Below are 17,200 nucleotides of genomic sequence, written 5' to 3' on the forward strand. Positions count from 1 at the left end.
ATGCAAACACACACACATACAAATATACACAAGTGCATACACAAACAGGCACATACACTCCCTGCCCTGAACACACAATTTGTATGGTTTAAATATCATTCTGTTGTATTTGGTATGTAGAAGAAACTCCATAAAGAAATTTCTCTATTTAAGTTATTAGACACTGAGCTATTTTACTCAAATATCTATAATTAAAATCATAGCAAAATCAACTTACAATTTATTGAGTTCAATATGTATGTACTAGAACCTTGATAACCTGACAGATTACTTCTTTGGGGAATAAATTAGTATGAAAATAAATAGAACCTTGATCTATCAGATTTTTTAAAATAATATTTGTTCAGGTAAAGTTCCTCCTAGAACAATCATATAGACAAAGCATTAACGAATTGTGTTTATGTTTCTTAAGCAATGGAGTTTATTCTGACACTTTGACTACTAAGAATTGCATTAGTAAACTGCCTATTCATTTGTTATATCTTGTTTGGCAAACAAGGCACGACAAACAGCAATCTAAACAGAAACTAGAATCCTGGGATGCACCTGCAATCTTTGCAGAGAACCACTGCAAAGTGTCTTAGGCCGGACGTACTGGCCTTCACAAGAACGTACACATGGTGCCACCTGCTGTTCAGCATTGTGTACTGCAGTCTAAGAGTACCAAGTTCCCTTGGCCTCAGAAGGCTGAACAAAGTATCGCCATGTTTATGCTAGCCACCCTAGAGCCAACAGATATTGCAAAAAAGCAAAGCAATTTTAATAACCTAATAATCATTTCTAATTGTCACTCTACTAAGTACTCATAGCAATGACAAGACATACTCTACGAGCAAACTATCTACTAAAGAAACAAATGCTATATTGGGAAGATTTTGTATGTTGTATGTTGAATTTACCATGTTTTAGTTATTATTATAAATTTCAAAACACTCTGTATTTTTCAGTGATAATTCTATGTGATGGCGTACAGTAACCTAGTTTCCTAAGTACACTGATTGTATCCTCTTTATGTATTCTAAGGAAGAGTATACATATCTCTTCTAAAAATGCCTGACACCCAGATGGCTACAATGACTTAGAGGTAGAAGCCATGTTTTATTCAGTTTCATCCCCCTGAGACTGGAAAGGGATACCAGAGCAAGAATAGGTTGAGTAAATATAAACATTCACGAGTGGTTAAGCCTAGCATAGAATTTTAGAAATATATAAAGAATGAATGTCACATCTCAAAAATTAGCATTTAATTCTTATTTCATTTACATAGAAATTTTATATATATATATATTGCACATATATAATATGCACATATATACATATTCAAGACTAGGGTTCAGTTTCACCTCATATCACCAACCAAAAAAAGGCACTCAGAGCATTGCTGATTTTAATTATCAATCACGAGAACCACAAGACTGAAAGCAGGGCTTGGTATAAAGCATTCCACTTAAAACCATGTAAGTAGTAAACTGAAAACCACCTCAGACTTGAGCACCACAAACAGTGCTGATTCGCCCCTTGGTTCTTTTATTTATTCATTCAAAATTTAAAACATCTCAAGCAGTGGTTTTCAACCTGTGGCTGTGACCCATTTGGGGGTTGCATATGAGATATCCTGCAATCAGATATTTACATTATGATTCATAACAGAAGCAAAATTACAGTTATGAAGGGTTGGGTATCACCACAACATGAGGAATTGTATGAAAGGTCACAGCATTAGGAAGTTTGAGAACCAGTAGAGAGAAAAAAATAACTGATGGCCTAGTCTCACAGTGAACTCAAGAAACCCACCAATGGCTCTGGTGCTGCCCAGTTTTCCAATTTCCACTCTGCTGTCAACAAGCCTTCAATATCTGTAGCCCCTCTTCAAGCTCAGTTAATAACTTTGAAAAGCAAATCCATCGGTACAGGACTCCACAAGTCCCAAATCTCTTCCACCTGTGCTCTTAAGCTCCTCTTTGTCTCATGGTACCTAGCTGCCAACAGAGGCCCATTCTGCTTCCTCAAGACCAGGTTGCATGTGACTCCTCTGGCTTGCTTCTACATGATCTGTTTCCCTCTTTTAATACATTGTCTCCATTGGTACACAAGCACAATGCGCCCATTTTAAAGCAGTAAGGCAAGGCAATAAAACCAATCCTTCTACACTTGCTAACTACCAGTCCAATTCTTTGCCCCATCTTTCACAGAAAAAGGCCTCTGAAGAATCATCTCTAACATGCCACTCTTGGTAGGACTGGGTATCCCTCACACAGAACAAAGCTCGATTCTCACAGGTAAAAAGATATAACTGTCTTATATAAAAAAGCATTCATATGTATTCTGTATGTATTAATAACAGGATTATGTCAGTGACAGAATTTTTTAACAGGGCATTAGAGAAATGTCTAAAAATTAGGATATATTTGATTTGATCATTCTATAACATACATATATTAAAGTACCAAAGTGGGCACCCTATAAACATATGATAGCTTGTCAACTAAAAATAAACTAGCTTTTTAATTGCTTTATGGAAAGCACTTTTTAAAGTTTAATTTTCATACGACAAGATAAATGTTTTTCAAATCCAAGTGAGATCATATCATTCCTCTCCTGATGCAGAACAAAACCTGGTCTTTGTTACTGTTCACAAACCCCTCGGTCACCAGCCCCCTGCTTCCTCTCTACTTTCATTTCCCACCACCGTTCCTCTCTACAGATTGGATGTTGGCCTCAGTGGCCATTTCTTTGTGCTTCCTACTTCTAGCCCCTTGATTTGGAACATCCCATCAGAAAGTCTCGCAGGCCACATCTCCTCCACCTTCCCACAGCCCTGCTTAGGTGGAAGACAAAACCACCCCCAGTGTTTTCCATGGACCCTGATTTGCTTGATTTCCCTTTAGCATTCGCCATCTGTACACGCAGATCTCTAATTGTTTCTCCTCCTACCGTTATCAAGCAATACAGAATGTTATCTCAGCTATCATCTCACGTGAGTATCATCTCACGGACATCCAATAGTTTTCAGCACACTTGAATAAAAATCTCTTCACAGTTTTTGTTAACTTCACAGCTGTACTTAAAACTGCTAGCACACAGAAAATGGTCAATGTAATTTTTATAGTAAAAATGAATTTAACATTTAAGTAAAAGTAAAGCTGTATGAATAACCATTATTAAAATAAGACAGGATTTTAATTCATTTTCCTTGAGTAAAATTTCATATGTGCTTGGCAAACAGAATTATAAACTTTTAAGAAAGAAATTAACAACTCGCAGAAATTGAGTAAACTCTGCTTCAAATACAGTAATTTTTCTTTGGCTATTTCATAGCAAAATTAGAAGAGATCAGTATTTGAAAGGCTTTATCAAACCAACTGTGACTTATATAGCAGTTAAAATTACAGAACTGTTCCTTTCTGGATACTCAAATTATTTTACAATGTATCTTTTAAACTTTTCTAGAAGTAAACATCAAGTCATGGCAATTCGTTAAGCTCAGGAAACAAGGCTTCAGCACATCTCATACTCTTGTGGGAAATGGCACAAAACTTCTCAAATCACATTCTGTTATAAAAATCAGAAATAAACTTAGGCAAGAGCTCATTCAGTTAAAAATGCTGTGATTTCTACTTTCCTTTATTATCCTGTCCCTTTTAAGCCTAATGCTTAAAATTCCATAATTTAAGTTAGTAATTACAGCAATACTTTTTAATTTTGAATTGAGCACATTTTATATGAATCGTCAGAAACTTGTGCCAGCAAGCCAACATCCTAGTTCCCAAATGTGTTCTATCTTTAAAATGTTTTTGTCAGTTCAGATAGGAAGAATGCTTAATGTGATTCCATGACTCAGCCAGTGGCAATGGTGAAGCTCAGAGAATTCTAGCTCTCCTTTCTTTCTTCTCACATTACCTCTAGTTTGATGTCTTTTCTAAAGGCTTTCAGCTATAAAAGAACTCTGAATGGAAAAGAGTCCTAAGTTCTGAGGGGAATGCACAGCAAGGCAGCACTATGGCCTTTTCTTCAGATAGGTAGTAGCCAGGTAGGCTAGTTAAAAATAGCTTGTACTATTAAGAGTATGGTTATTAAGAATGAAGACATGGCTGGGCAGTGGTGGCACACACCTTTAATCCCAGCACTCAGAAGGCAGAGGCAAGAGAATTTCTGTGAATTCAAGGACAGCCTAGTCTACAAGTTCCAGGACAACTAGGGCTCTTACACAGAGAAACCCTGTCTCGATACACAAAACAAAACAAACAGAAGAGAATGAAGATATGAAAGTATGTATCACAGATGCATCCATTTCAAGCAAGGGATATCCTCATTTATCAGTGCTGGATAAAAGGGGACAGAAGTGAACTGATAAAATTACTAAGATTTGGAGCAAGTTTGGAAGCCATAATTGAACTTGAAACTGTTCAACAGCTATGTTAACTTACTCTCTCTGTCCTCTTTTGTATACTAAAGAAAATATTCCCTATTAGTTGGTATGAAAAATATCACAATGTACACAAATGATAACTTCATATTTACAAAATGTGTTTGATGTTGGAACCATCATAACACTCCAGCTAGTCTCAGAGGGGAACTTCTGTAGGAAATCTCCCTGTGTTTGGCTGGGACCATGGACGGGACATAAGAATAAGTAATGGTGTTCTGGGTAACCTGGAACTCCAAAATGAGGACAGTATTACTCTGTGGTTATGACCACATATCTGACGAGAAGTGAGCCTGAAAGAAAGGACCTACATTTGCTTTCTCTTTGAGTGTATACTACATTATGGTCGGGAAGGCATGATGACAGAGGCCCCATGGCTGCCATTAGAGTGTAGATAGACTCAAATCTTTATATCACAGTGAAATTAGGAAAAGAGAACAGACTGGAAAAAGACCTTTGTGTGAGGAACACATGCTCCAGAGAAACTCTATCTCCTACAGGTGTGACCAGTTACCCAATTGCTTCACCAGCTGAGGACCCCATATCAAATGCACAAGTTTTCTGGAGACACGTCACATTCAAACCATGTTCAACCAGAGCAAGGGCCACCTCTTTTGTTTCTGGTGACTGCTGTGTTTGCAGAGAGGAAAGGCTTAACTTGGGTTGTTACTCTAGCATGTAGAGATAGAAGATGAAGGAGGAATGCAAACAAATCTGTTGTTCTGCAAACACTGTATTTTTAAAGACAAGTAGACGAGGTGAGTATAAAAGTTAAAAGTCAAATAGAACTACTGGTTAATGTTGGCTTCTTCTCAATTTGAGATCTCAGATCAGAAGATTGTGGGAAGATAGGCACAACCATTTGCATCCACAGAAAAACTGAATTACTTCTCCTATGGAGACCTTCAAGCTAGATAACGTGTTGCTGGGTCAACAAAGGAGCTGTCTCCTGTACTTTGAGTCAAAATCTTTACAGCACAGTGTCAACGACAAATCAAACATTTGAATTATTTTAGGTTAAACAATTTGATCTGATTTGTTCATTCTGTTGATTTCTGCCCTCAGTTTGATTATTTCCAGTCTTCTACTTCTCCTAGGTGAGTCTGCTTCTTTTTTTTCCAGAGCTTTCAGGTGTGCTGTTAAGTCACCAATGAGTGCTTTCTCCGTTTTCTTTAAGTGGGCACTTAGTGCTATGAACTTTCCTCTTAGCACTGCTTTCATTGTGTCCCATAGGTTTGAGTATGTTGTGTCTTTGTTTTCATTAAATTCAAGAAAGACTTTAATTTCTTTCTTTACTTCTTCCTTGACCCAGGTGTGGTTCAGTAGTTGACTGTTCAGTTTCCATGAGTTTGTGGGCTTTCTGGAGGTGGCATTGTTGTTGATTTCTAATTTTAATCCATGGTGATCTGATAAGACACAGGTGGTTACTAATATTTTTTTGTAACTGTGGAAGTTGATTTGTTCATTCTATAATGGAAAGATCTGGAAGTTCTAAAAAGGAGGTTCAATGTACTCAGTAGGGCAATGTTTTATAATATTCCAAAGTGAATGCTTATGTAACCCTTTCCACCAAATTGAAACATTCACTTCTGGTGGGAAGTAGGAACCAGGAAGTCCATAAAGCTAAGGAAGCTAGAGAAACTTAGAAGGCCCAGAAGGTCAGAAAATTATAAGATTTACAAGGCTCCCCGCCCCCTCCCCCACAGTTATCAATGCAGTTAACAATGGCAAGGTGAAGACTATGCTAGAACTGCCTGCAAGCTGGACAGGGAGCTCCAGGAATACAGCAGTGGGGCGTTATCACCCACACTGGAGTAGGTGTTTGGATGATGCAGATGATTTCAGTCACCCATGCTCAAGTAAATCAATCCAGGTAAGTCATTGGCTCACCAAGCTGTTTGGGGACATATATTCATTTCGTATGTTGTCTCTGTCCATCTTCAGAGAACACACAGTTCATCTCTTTCCAGGGAAGAGTCACACAACAGAACGGGGACACAAGGGTCACAGACTTTGCAGTATAGCCTACTGATATTTTAAGCATCAGTTTAAAATGAATGTGTGTTAAGGTAAAAAACCTTTCAATAATATTTCATTAAGTTCTACGAGAGTTTTTTCTTCCAATCCAATTAAGTAAAGTTAACTACCATGCAATGTGCCTAATCAAGTTTTCAAAGATAGATTCAGTATTCCTGATGAACTAAGATCCCTGCTGTTTTCAACCAATGTTAAGATTCAAACCTCACCAAACACTCCTCCAAATCCACATCTACTTTTATCTCCTGAAATTCCCACTACAAAGCGTTGCCTGCCAAGATAATCTATTTTCAGTCCCCCATATTTAAAAGGCGTTTCTATTTCTAACTTTCTTTTCACTAAGAACTAGTTCTCTCTGAAGCAGCCTCTCTCTTTTATTAAATGCTCTTCAAGTTGCAATTCCTAATTCTCTTTCATTTGTTTGGTCATTAGATGGAGACTGATGGGTTAGAGCTGTATGGTCATGATGAGAATCCTAGGGAAACAGGAATAGGAAAGACACAGCAAGCAATTATTTTTATGTTCTTTAAATTCTACCAGTTAATGTGTAGCACGATTAATAAAAACCCAGAGGCAGATATTGGGGTTCAACCTGAATGTCAGAAAAGCAAAACACCCAGTCACTGGCTCTTATCCTCTACCTCAGTCTGAAATGGTGATTTTTGCCTCCAAGAATCCTCAGAATAGACTGTGTCTGAGAATCATCTTCTCTCGTCTTACATCCCTCTCTAATGCTGGGATTAAAGGAGTGCACCAACCACTAACTCCTGATTTCTGTGGTAAACTAGTGTGGTTACTGGGATCAAGGGTGTGTGTCACCACTGCCTGGTCTGTAATGGGGCTGTTTTACTCTCTGATCTTCAAGCAAGTTTTATTTATTAAAATACAAATGAAATATTAGTACATTAGGTATACATTACATAGTGGATTTAGTCATTAATAAATCACAATAAGTTATATATTAAAATATTATACAGAGAAAACAAGGATAACACACAATTCAGGAAATCAACTTGGGAATGGAGAGAAGTTTTTGTTGGGGAATTGGCCTGAATTGAGTTTGGGGGACAAATAGTAACCTAAAGTAAGGTAGAAGTGATCAGTAAGCCAACTTTTTTATAGGATCATGATTGTTACTAAATTGTGATATATTAATAAAGATAGACTAGGCAAAATCCTTGCCTTTAGCCAGTGAAATTATCTGAGTGGGGTATGATGTCACATGCTATTATAAAGCTATTTAGGAGGTTGAAGTAAGTAGACTGCTTGAGTTTATGAGTCTTAGACAAGCCTGGGAAGCACACTGACTGCATCACAAAAATAAAATAGCTTAATCAAACAATATTTAACCCTATTGTCCTTCTGGCTAACAGTCTTGAGACAAGAAGCAATAATGATCTCACATTTGAAGTTAAGTCACCAGGAAAAGATGCTAGTCAGCTGCTTACAATGAGTTCTGGAAATGAGGAACTGACCAGCAGAACTTGCCTTACTACTCTTGAGTTCTACTGGCCAGTCAAGACAAGAAAATCCAAAGGGATGTGAAAGCTCAGTCTTCCAGGGGATACTGTGTTAGTGGAACGATATTCTATTTTACAAACCCTGCAAATGGGAAAGAACAGTATATCCCTCCTTGGAGGAGAATGACTAAGAAACAACTCCTGGGAGGAAGCTTCCAGATGGAGAGATCAAGCCTTCATTTGTTTTTTTTGTTTTTTGTTTTTTTTTTTTTTTTTTTTTTTTTTTTTTTTTTTTTTTTTTGTTTTTCGAGACAGGGTTTCTCTGTGGCTTTGGAGCCTGTCCTGGAACTAGCTCTTGTAGACCAGGCTGGTCTCGAACTCACAGAGATCCGCCTGCCTCTGCCTCCCGAGTGCTGGGATTAAAGGCGTGCGCCACCACCGCCCGGCCTCAAGCCTTCATTTGTGACTTGGTATTTGTTGAACTACAGAGTCCTCAGGGCTTTGGCAAAGTTCTGGTTGTAGTACTCTTCAGGATAGAATACAGGGCCGTTCATAGCAACTGATAGGGTCATGTGAACTTAAGCACTGTTCACTGTATCAAGAAAACAAATTACACATGGTCTCTAAATAGACTACCAATAAGCAAGGCAAGGGATATGAATAACAATGGAGTCAAAGCCATGTCCTTACAACAACATTAACTAAGAATAAATAGATATTCAAAGAGATATGAAGAGCTATTTCAATTAAGAACGGATGCCTTAGCTCTATTGCAAGCCCATGACATCATAGGCAGCTCTAAGAGAAATTAGAGGTAGACAGCATGAACTCTAAATTTTCACTAAACTTTTGATGGGGGAAGCTTTGTTAACCAATCATCTTTAAGAGGTGGAACCTAGTTAAGGTGTGGCTTCCTGGAGTCCAAGAGAAAACTGGGGCATGGACCAGGTGTTCTCTCTGTGTGTAGTACTCCTGCAACACAGCTGAATTTGGAATTCCCATTCCTGTTTTGTGAGTTTTCCCCTTATAATAAATAAAAATATAATTGTTTTATCCTTTAGCTAGCCTGGTTATTTCCTGTATTTAGTTAATTTTTATAGTTGGCATCAGGATTGTGGGGCTAGAGTCTCCAGAGGCTCTGATCAGCTGTGGTCAGGCTCCATGCCGTTGATTTTGAATATAGAATTCCCAGCCCCGAGTAGCCGCTACCAGCTGACTTCTGGGTGCAAGACTGGCAGAGAGATGTGGAATCTTCCTCCATAGTTACTGAGGTCAGGGGTGTATCAGGGTAGTCTCCACATGGAGGTCCTTGAGGCAACTGTGTGAAGCTGTGAAAGTGAAACCTGGATTGCATTGGAGATGCCAAAAGGTTGCAAATGCTAAAGCCATGGATTTCTGCCAAGAAGTGCTACAGACAGTGGTGTACTCAGTCCGAGAGAAACTGTAGGTAGGAAAGCTGAACAGTAGAGCTATAATAGCTACTTGATATTAGATATATAACTAAAGGAATTGGAGTTTATCCCACCAGCTTTTGATCTTACTTTATTCAAGTATTTCCCATGTTCTTTCGTAAAGTATTATATGTTGGTATTATATGTTGGAAATACGTAATGGACTTTTGTATTTTATAGTAGATTACAATAGAGAGATTACTTGAGTTTCAAAAAAGACTTAGAACTTTGAACTCTTAAACAGCATTGAGACTGAAAGACTACAGGGACTTTTGAAGTTTGACTAAACGCATTTGTACTAGGATATAACCACAACTTATGGGAGCCAGGGAGTGGGATTTGGTCATTTGAATGAAAATGTCCCCCATAAGCTCATATGTAAATACTTGATCCCTAGTTGGTAGAACTTTTAAAGGACTAGGAGGTATTTTCTCATTGAAGAAGGAGTGTCATTGGTGAAAGTTTTGATGTTTCAAAAGACTCATGCCATTCCTAGTGTTTTTCCCTCTCTCCTTCCCTTCCTCCCCCTTGAGTTTTTCTCTTTGCTTTCTCGCTTTCTCTCTGCCTCTTACCTGCAGATTAAGATGTGAGTTACCAGCTGTTCCTGACACCTTTGCTCTGCGGTCATGGAGCCTATCACTGTAAAACTGTAAGCTCAATTGAAAATATTCTTTACTAGCTATCTTGGTCATGTGTTTTGTCATAGCAACAGAAAGGTAACTAAGACAAAGACCAAATTTATAACTGGGCAAAGGAGAAGCACAAACTAAAGGCCTAGAAAACATGATCAATAAAACTATAGCAGCAAACGCCCTTTATCTAGGGAAAGACATGTCCACCTAGAAATGAGCCATTTGGAACATCAACAACAAAAGACCAGAAAAGAACTATATATACATACTACATTATACTTAGAACAATATACATATCACATTATAGTTAGAACAAAAAAGACTATAAAAAGCTGCTGGAAAGGATAGAGTCACATACAAGACAAATCCATCAGAACAACAGCATATTTAGAAACAGAAGGAGTACATGGAATAATACATTTTAAACTCCATAAGACAGAAATTTCTAACCCAGATTACTACATACCATTCAATAATAACTCTAAATGTTAATGAGCTCAAGTCTCTAATTAAAAATGACAGATTAGTATAGTAAATTAAAAATAAGACCCCATATTTATTGCCTGCAATAAATGTGCCTATGGAAAAAGAATGGAAATTGGCAAATAGAAACTACAAAAACCAAGCAAATAGAACTAAAAAAAGAGACAAGTATACTTATACTAATATTTGGCAATTATACTTCAAATCAAAGTTTCATATTGTTTATGGGGACAGTCCCTCATGAGGATATATCGATATAAACATATTCATTAGGGCATCCAATTTCATGAAAAAATAAAACAAAAGCAATAACAAAATCTACTGGCTGCATTGGCAGAGAGCAGCATCACCACAGTTGGAGTGCGTGCTTCCAGTACTCCATTGTTACTGGCCTCTGGCCACAAGGCTGGGGGTTCACAACTCAGTCTTCCTAGTAAGAATGGAGAGGGAAAATAATGCCTAGAGTTGCTTTGGGGGTGGAAACAATCTTGGTAATAGCAGCATGGCAAAAGTAACACAATTATAGAGTAGTAAATCTTGAGAGGTTAATCATATGGCCCTTGAAGTATCCCAGTATTTTTTCAGCTGGGAAAAATAATAATTATTAATTGCCAGAAGAAAGAAAGTAGTCATGTTTCTTCTATAAAAGACAAAGTAGAAAAGGAGATAAATAGATAAGTAAAGACAACCCACAATACACTGAAACAATAGTCAAAAATTTCAGGTAAAATATGATATTATGTTGACTCCACAGCCCAGACATGACATAGAGAGAGAGTATGAGAAGAAAAACAGAAAGCAGTCAGCATGCTGTTTAGAGTTTTTATAATTTTGGGACTGGTAGCATACTCTAACTTCTGTACAAACTTTGCAGACTTGGGTGCATAGTTAATGCATTATCTTGGGACTATATAAATTTCCTCATGATATATGGTTTATACTATAGTCATAGTGTTTACCTAGGTTCTAGGTATTTTCTAGCCTAATCTGGGGAACTGCAATATATTTGTGCCACTAGATGGCAATATGTGACTTTGCAAATGAATATGTCTCACCACTAAAAGTACTCAATCAAATCTTGGATATCCAACTTTCCCCAACCACCCACAAAGGTAGATAACAAAAAAAAAAAATTGTATTTCAAGCACATCCCTCAATTATACATTTTTAGATTAGAGTTCAAGGAAAATACAGAAAATCTGATTCCATCACACATACTCTAGCCATATTTTATAATAAAAACAAATAAAACAAAGGTAGCTATCTAAAGTCAATAACACTAAACCAACTGCAACACTTAAATGCTGCCTCAAAAGAAAAAAAAATGAAAGACTTGGTTATTAAAGACTTTTCAGTAATTTGTGAAAAAAATTGAATAACACTACAATCAGAAATAACACACCAATGACCTGGATGGTGGTGGCACACGCCTTTATCCCAGCATTCTGACCACTTTGCCTGATAAAATCACAAATCTGCATACAGAAACTATAGTAGTTACTTTTAGTTTTGCTATGGAAAAAGACATGACAAAATCAGCTTAGCAAAGCAGGATTTCCTCTGGCTCACACTGAGATTAAAATCCATCATGGTAGCAGGACCATGAATCAGAGGGAGGGTCCACAGCTCAAAGTCATCTTGAGTAAATTTCAGAAAAATCAGTCCATGCTGGTTCTTGGTTCTGAACACACCTAGCATGGTTTGGGAGTGACTACATTTCTACTGCCCCTTACTGTCTGGGTTCTAGGAAAATGGAGCTTCACCTTCACAGTCAACCTCCCTATGAAGTGACAAGAACTGGTACCATGGGGACAGGAGAGGATGTCTTCTAAGGAGACTTCCCATTTGTCATGTCTCCGGTACATAAAATAGATTTTTAAAAAGATTGACCACCCTAGATATATCAACATTCCCTGGGTTTGCAATAATTTTTTGTTTTCTTCAACAAAACATTTATAATATTTTAATAGTTTCTCTGCATAAGAAAATAGAATATAAAAGAATAATATTGAATTTGGTTACAAAAATGGGTCATTCTGCTTATCGATGGCCCACCAAATTTTTTCTTAAAAATATGCTAATTTTTGGGAGAAAATGCTTTCTTTTACCCTTTTCTTATTCAAACAAAGAAAATTCCTTATCATTTTTTTTTATAAATTTGGCTCTTTTGACATAATTTTAGCTCCATCAGAACAATATATCCTCTATCATATCCACCTGTTCATCAATGAGACTAAGGGACTCTGTCCAACAGCAGAAAATACTTAGCAGTAACTCAGACAGCAGGAAGACAGAAGATGTCAAGATGAACAGCTTTTCTTCAGGATGACCACACAGACACTGCTCTTTCAGGCCACACTACAGCACATCCAAAATAACACTAAATTGTTTTAAACAAAGGAAAATAAGAGAACTACTCAATTTCCAGCTAATCAAAAACCATTCTGTAAGTTTCATTATAATCCAGACTAACTTCAGGAAGTAGATCATAACCATTTTTAAAATATGACATCAGTAGAACTGATAATAGATTTTTTCTCTCAAAAAGAAGAGCAAATTTGTGCCTCGCAATCCATTCCCCAAGTAGGTAAATGGCAAGGCTTACTCACAGTTCACAATGTCACCTTGAAGTTCCAGAATCTGAGGAGCTGGCATGGTGAGGACAACAAGATCAAACTGCTCAGGGAAGCCTGTCTCCTTGGAGACTTCCCACTTGTTATTCCTCAGGTTGATCTGGGTCACACACTGTTTGAAGAAGATTTCTGCACCTGTTCCAAAGGCAAAATCAGGTCCTTGTTACCAGGATTTTCCACACGAATCATGAAGAAATGAAAAACAAAACTTGATTAATTTAGGTGAACAAAACACTCCTAACCTTATCTTCTGTAGTCACATCTTTCTTTTCTCTCTACTTCAGTAATATTTACTCCCTTGACCACCTGTACCCCTGGGCCTCCAATCAATGTTAATTATGAAGGAAACAATTACACAACAATACTACTACTTCTAAATCCACTTCTACTACTACTTCATAGCCAACTTTCATTGAGAATTTGTTAGCTCCCTCTAAATCAACTAAGCAAAGCTCATATGAATGCAAAGAGTCTCAAGTAGCAGGCAGAGGGCCTGAACAGATCTGCACCAGGTCTCTGCAAATATATTATGGTTTTCAGTTTAATCTCTTATATGGGAATCCTGAGTACGTGAATCAGGATATATTGTATGAGAAAATACTCTATTTCAATAAAATGGAAAATATTTATTAGCTGTTTTAGTTACTGTTTCAGTCCTGCAAAGAGACACATTGACCAAGCAACCTATATAAGAAAAGAAAACATTTAAGGGGATGGGTCTACGGTTGCAGAGTGAGTCTATGCCTATGATGGTGGGAAGCATGGCAGCAGGCAGGCAGGCATGGTACTAGAGAAGTACTTGAGAGTTTATGTGTTGAGACAACCACCAGGAGGTGGAGGGAGAGGACTAACTGGAAATGGCTGAGCTTTTGAAACTTTAAAGACCACTTCAGTGACTCACCTCCTTCAACAAGGCCATACAACCAAATTTTACTCAAGCAGTCCCACTAACCAGGGACTAAGTATTTAAACGCAGGTGTTGACAGGAGGGCCACCACACTAATCAAACATTTGTTACATATTAAACTAATTTATTTGTTATATATCATAACAATTTATTTAAAAAATGAATAGGTGTCAATCTGTTAAGCCATGATTTAAAACATATATAGGCGAGTAGGAAGCTTGTCATCTTAGCAGAATGAATATACATCAGTAAATGGATTAGCAATTAATTCTCAGTAATAACACCTAGCAATTAAATCTCATTAGTATTACCTAGCAGAATATCCTTAAACAATCTTAAAACGTATCTACAAGGGAGATCAAGTCGTCATTAAGGATCACTGACTTCCTGCTTCCTTAGAATGTACCACAAAATTATTATAATGATTTTTGTAATTTTTATGTTATATTCCCTTTTCATTTTAGAGCCACAAGTATTTTTAATGACCATTTTCTATGTATAGCATATGTGATGGCTCACACTGATTGTAAACTTGACGGTATCTCGAATAACCTAGAATCAAGCCTTTGGGCACATTTTGAGAAATTACCTAGATGAGAGATTATCTGAGATAAAGTGACTGCCCTTAATGTGGATGACACCATTCCCTAGGCTGAGATTCCAAATGCATAAAGGAGGAAGTGTGCTGAGCAGGAGCATTCATTATCCTCAGCTTCCTGGCTGCAGGAGAAATGTGACTGCCTGCACAGAATCCTGCTGCCAGCACTCCCCCACCACGATGGGCTGGATTTCTGAACAGTAAACCAAATAAACCCACTCTTTCTGAAGTTGCTTCACCAGGATACTTTCATCACAGCAAGAGGTAAAATATCTAAGACAATATATAACATACAAATCAAAGTGCTTGAAACATAATTTATTTTGGGGTCATCATTTGTTAAGAGAATAAAACAGTTACCATTAGCTAAAAGAAATTCCAGTTGGGTGAGTAAGTCTTAGTATACTGATATCTCAAATTTAAGATTGTGTGAAGACTTTGATTTAGAAACAAATCTGGAGCTGGAAAGATGGCACAGCCTGAGGACAGGAGTTTGAATCCCCTGAATCCACACGAATGCAGGGTGTGAATGGTGGCCTGCCTGTAATTCCAGAGCTCAGAAGGCAGAGACAGGAATCCTGGGCAAAAGTTGATCGACCAGATTAGCTGTATCCCAATCAATGAACTCTGGGTTCAAAAGGAAGACATTGTCCCAATCAATACGCACTGAGTGGTTGAGGAAGATTCCTGATGTCAGCCTTGGGCCTACACATGCTAATATGTACACATACAGCCCCCACACATACCTATAAACATGCAGACATGAATACATACACATCTGTATACCATACACATCTACACCAGAAAGAAAAGTACTGTTATTCAGCTTCATGGATGGGAAAATGATAATACAAGGGGGCGAATCAAAAGCACAGTGAAAGTCAATGTTTATCATCACCCGAGGCATTTCCTGCTCCCAGGCACTGAAACACCAGCTTCAGTACAGCTTTACCTGTGGAGCCTCCATTTTACAGAAGTCCCAGCTCAGCCTGATCCTTCCTCTCTCTGAACCTATTCAATACAGTACCTGAAGTTCTAGTTAGAGCAATAAGACAACAAAAGAAGATCAAAGGGATACAAATTAGAAAAGAAGAACTCAAACTTTCACTATTTGCAGATGATATGTTAGTATACATAAGTGACCCCAAAAATTTGATGAGGGAACTCCTACAGCTGATCAAAAGTAGTGCGGGACAATACAAGTTCAACTCAAAAAAATTAGTAAGCCCTCCTATATAGAAATGATAAAGTTGCTGAGAAAGAAATCAGAGAAATGTCACCATTTACAATAGTAAAAAATAACATAAAATATCTTGGGATAACACTAGCCAAAGAAGTGAAAGACCTGTACGACAAGAACTTCAAGTCTTTGACGAAAGAAATTGTGGAAGATATCACGCTCTTAGATAGGTAGGATCAACATAGCAAAAACGGCAATTCTACCAAAAACAATCTACAGATTCAGTGCAATCCCTATCAAAAACCCAGTACAATTTTTCACAGAACTTGAAAGAACAATACTCAACTTCATATGGAAAAACAAAAAAAAAAACCCCAGAATATCCAAAAGAATCCTCTACAATAAAGGAACTTCCAGAGGCATCACCATCCCTGACGTCAATCTCTATTTTAGACCTACAATAACAAAAATGGCTTGGTATTGGCATAAAAACAGACAGGTGGATCAATGGAATTGAATCAAAGACCTCAATAATTGATCCACACAGTTTTGAACACATTATTTTTGACAAAGAAGCTAAAATTATACAATTTTATTTATTTACTTATGTTGAAAAAAGCATCTTCAACAAATGGGCTGGTATAACTTGATGTCAACATGTAAAAGAATGCAAATAAATCCATATCTATCCCCCATGCACAAAACTTAAGTCCAAATGGATCGAAAACCTCTACATAAATCCAGCCACACTGAACCTCATCAATGAGAAAGTGGGAAGTAGCCTTAAAAGCATGGGCAACAGGAAACCACTTCCTAAATATAACACCAGTACCACAGACACTGAGAGCAACAATTAATAAATGGGACCTCCAGAAATTGATAAGCTTCTGTAAGACAAAGGACACAGTCACTAAGCCAAGCACCCATTTCTAATACCTCATGTCTTTCACTGTCCCTTGAAGAATGCTTTGCTACGGTAAGCAATCAAATGTTGTAAGTAAAATGTAAATGTTAGAGGGGGCATAGCGCTAACTGGGACAAGGGATCAATCTTGCTTGAGGCAGTGAGCATTGTTCTGTTCAAACATGAAGGCAAGAGGGTCTCTTGCTTTGGGAAGGTACAAACAATTTTTACTTTTAACCTTTATCCACCATTTCTTTATCCCACCAAAGCAATCCTGTTTAACTTCTTGACTTATTTGGAATATCTTGCTAAGTTTATCTTACTCCATGGTCTCTTCCAGAACCCAAGTAAAGCAAATAATTCTATTTTGTTTACATTGTCCTCTAATAATAATCCTTTAGGAGAGAGCTGCTATTGTTTGCTCTGTGTGGTGTGTGTGTATTTATGTATTATGTGAGTGTGTGTTTATGTGAGTGAGGATATGTATATG

At 37.5% G+C, this 17,200-nt stretch overlaps 1 protein-coding gene across 1 annotated transcript in view; it reads right to left on the bottom strand.

The window, feature by feature from the left end:
- Positions 1 to 17,200, bottom strand: part of Rnls (renalase, FAD dependent amine oxidase) — a 260,854-nt gene that overhangs the window by 235,470 nt on the left and 8,184 nt on the right. The window contains exon 4 of the mRNA XM_038317674.1: positions 13,099 to 13,257. Within this exon, the coding sequence (XP_038173602.1) occupies positions 13,099 to 13,257 (159 nt within the window). The remainder of the gene's footprint in view (positions 1 to 13,098; positions 13,258 to 17,200) is intronic.

This window comes from Arvicola amphibius, chromosome 1, assembly GCF_903992535.2.
Source record: "Arvicola amphibius chromosome 1, mArvAmp1.2, whole genome shotgun sequence".
NCBI classification, from domain to species: Eukaryota; Metazoa; Chordata; class Mammalia; order Rodentia; family Cricetidae; genus Arvicola; species Arvicola amphibius.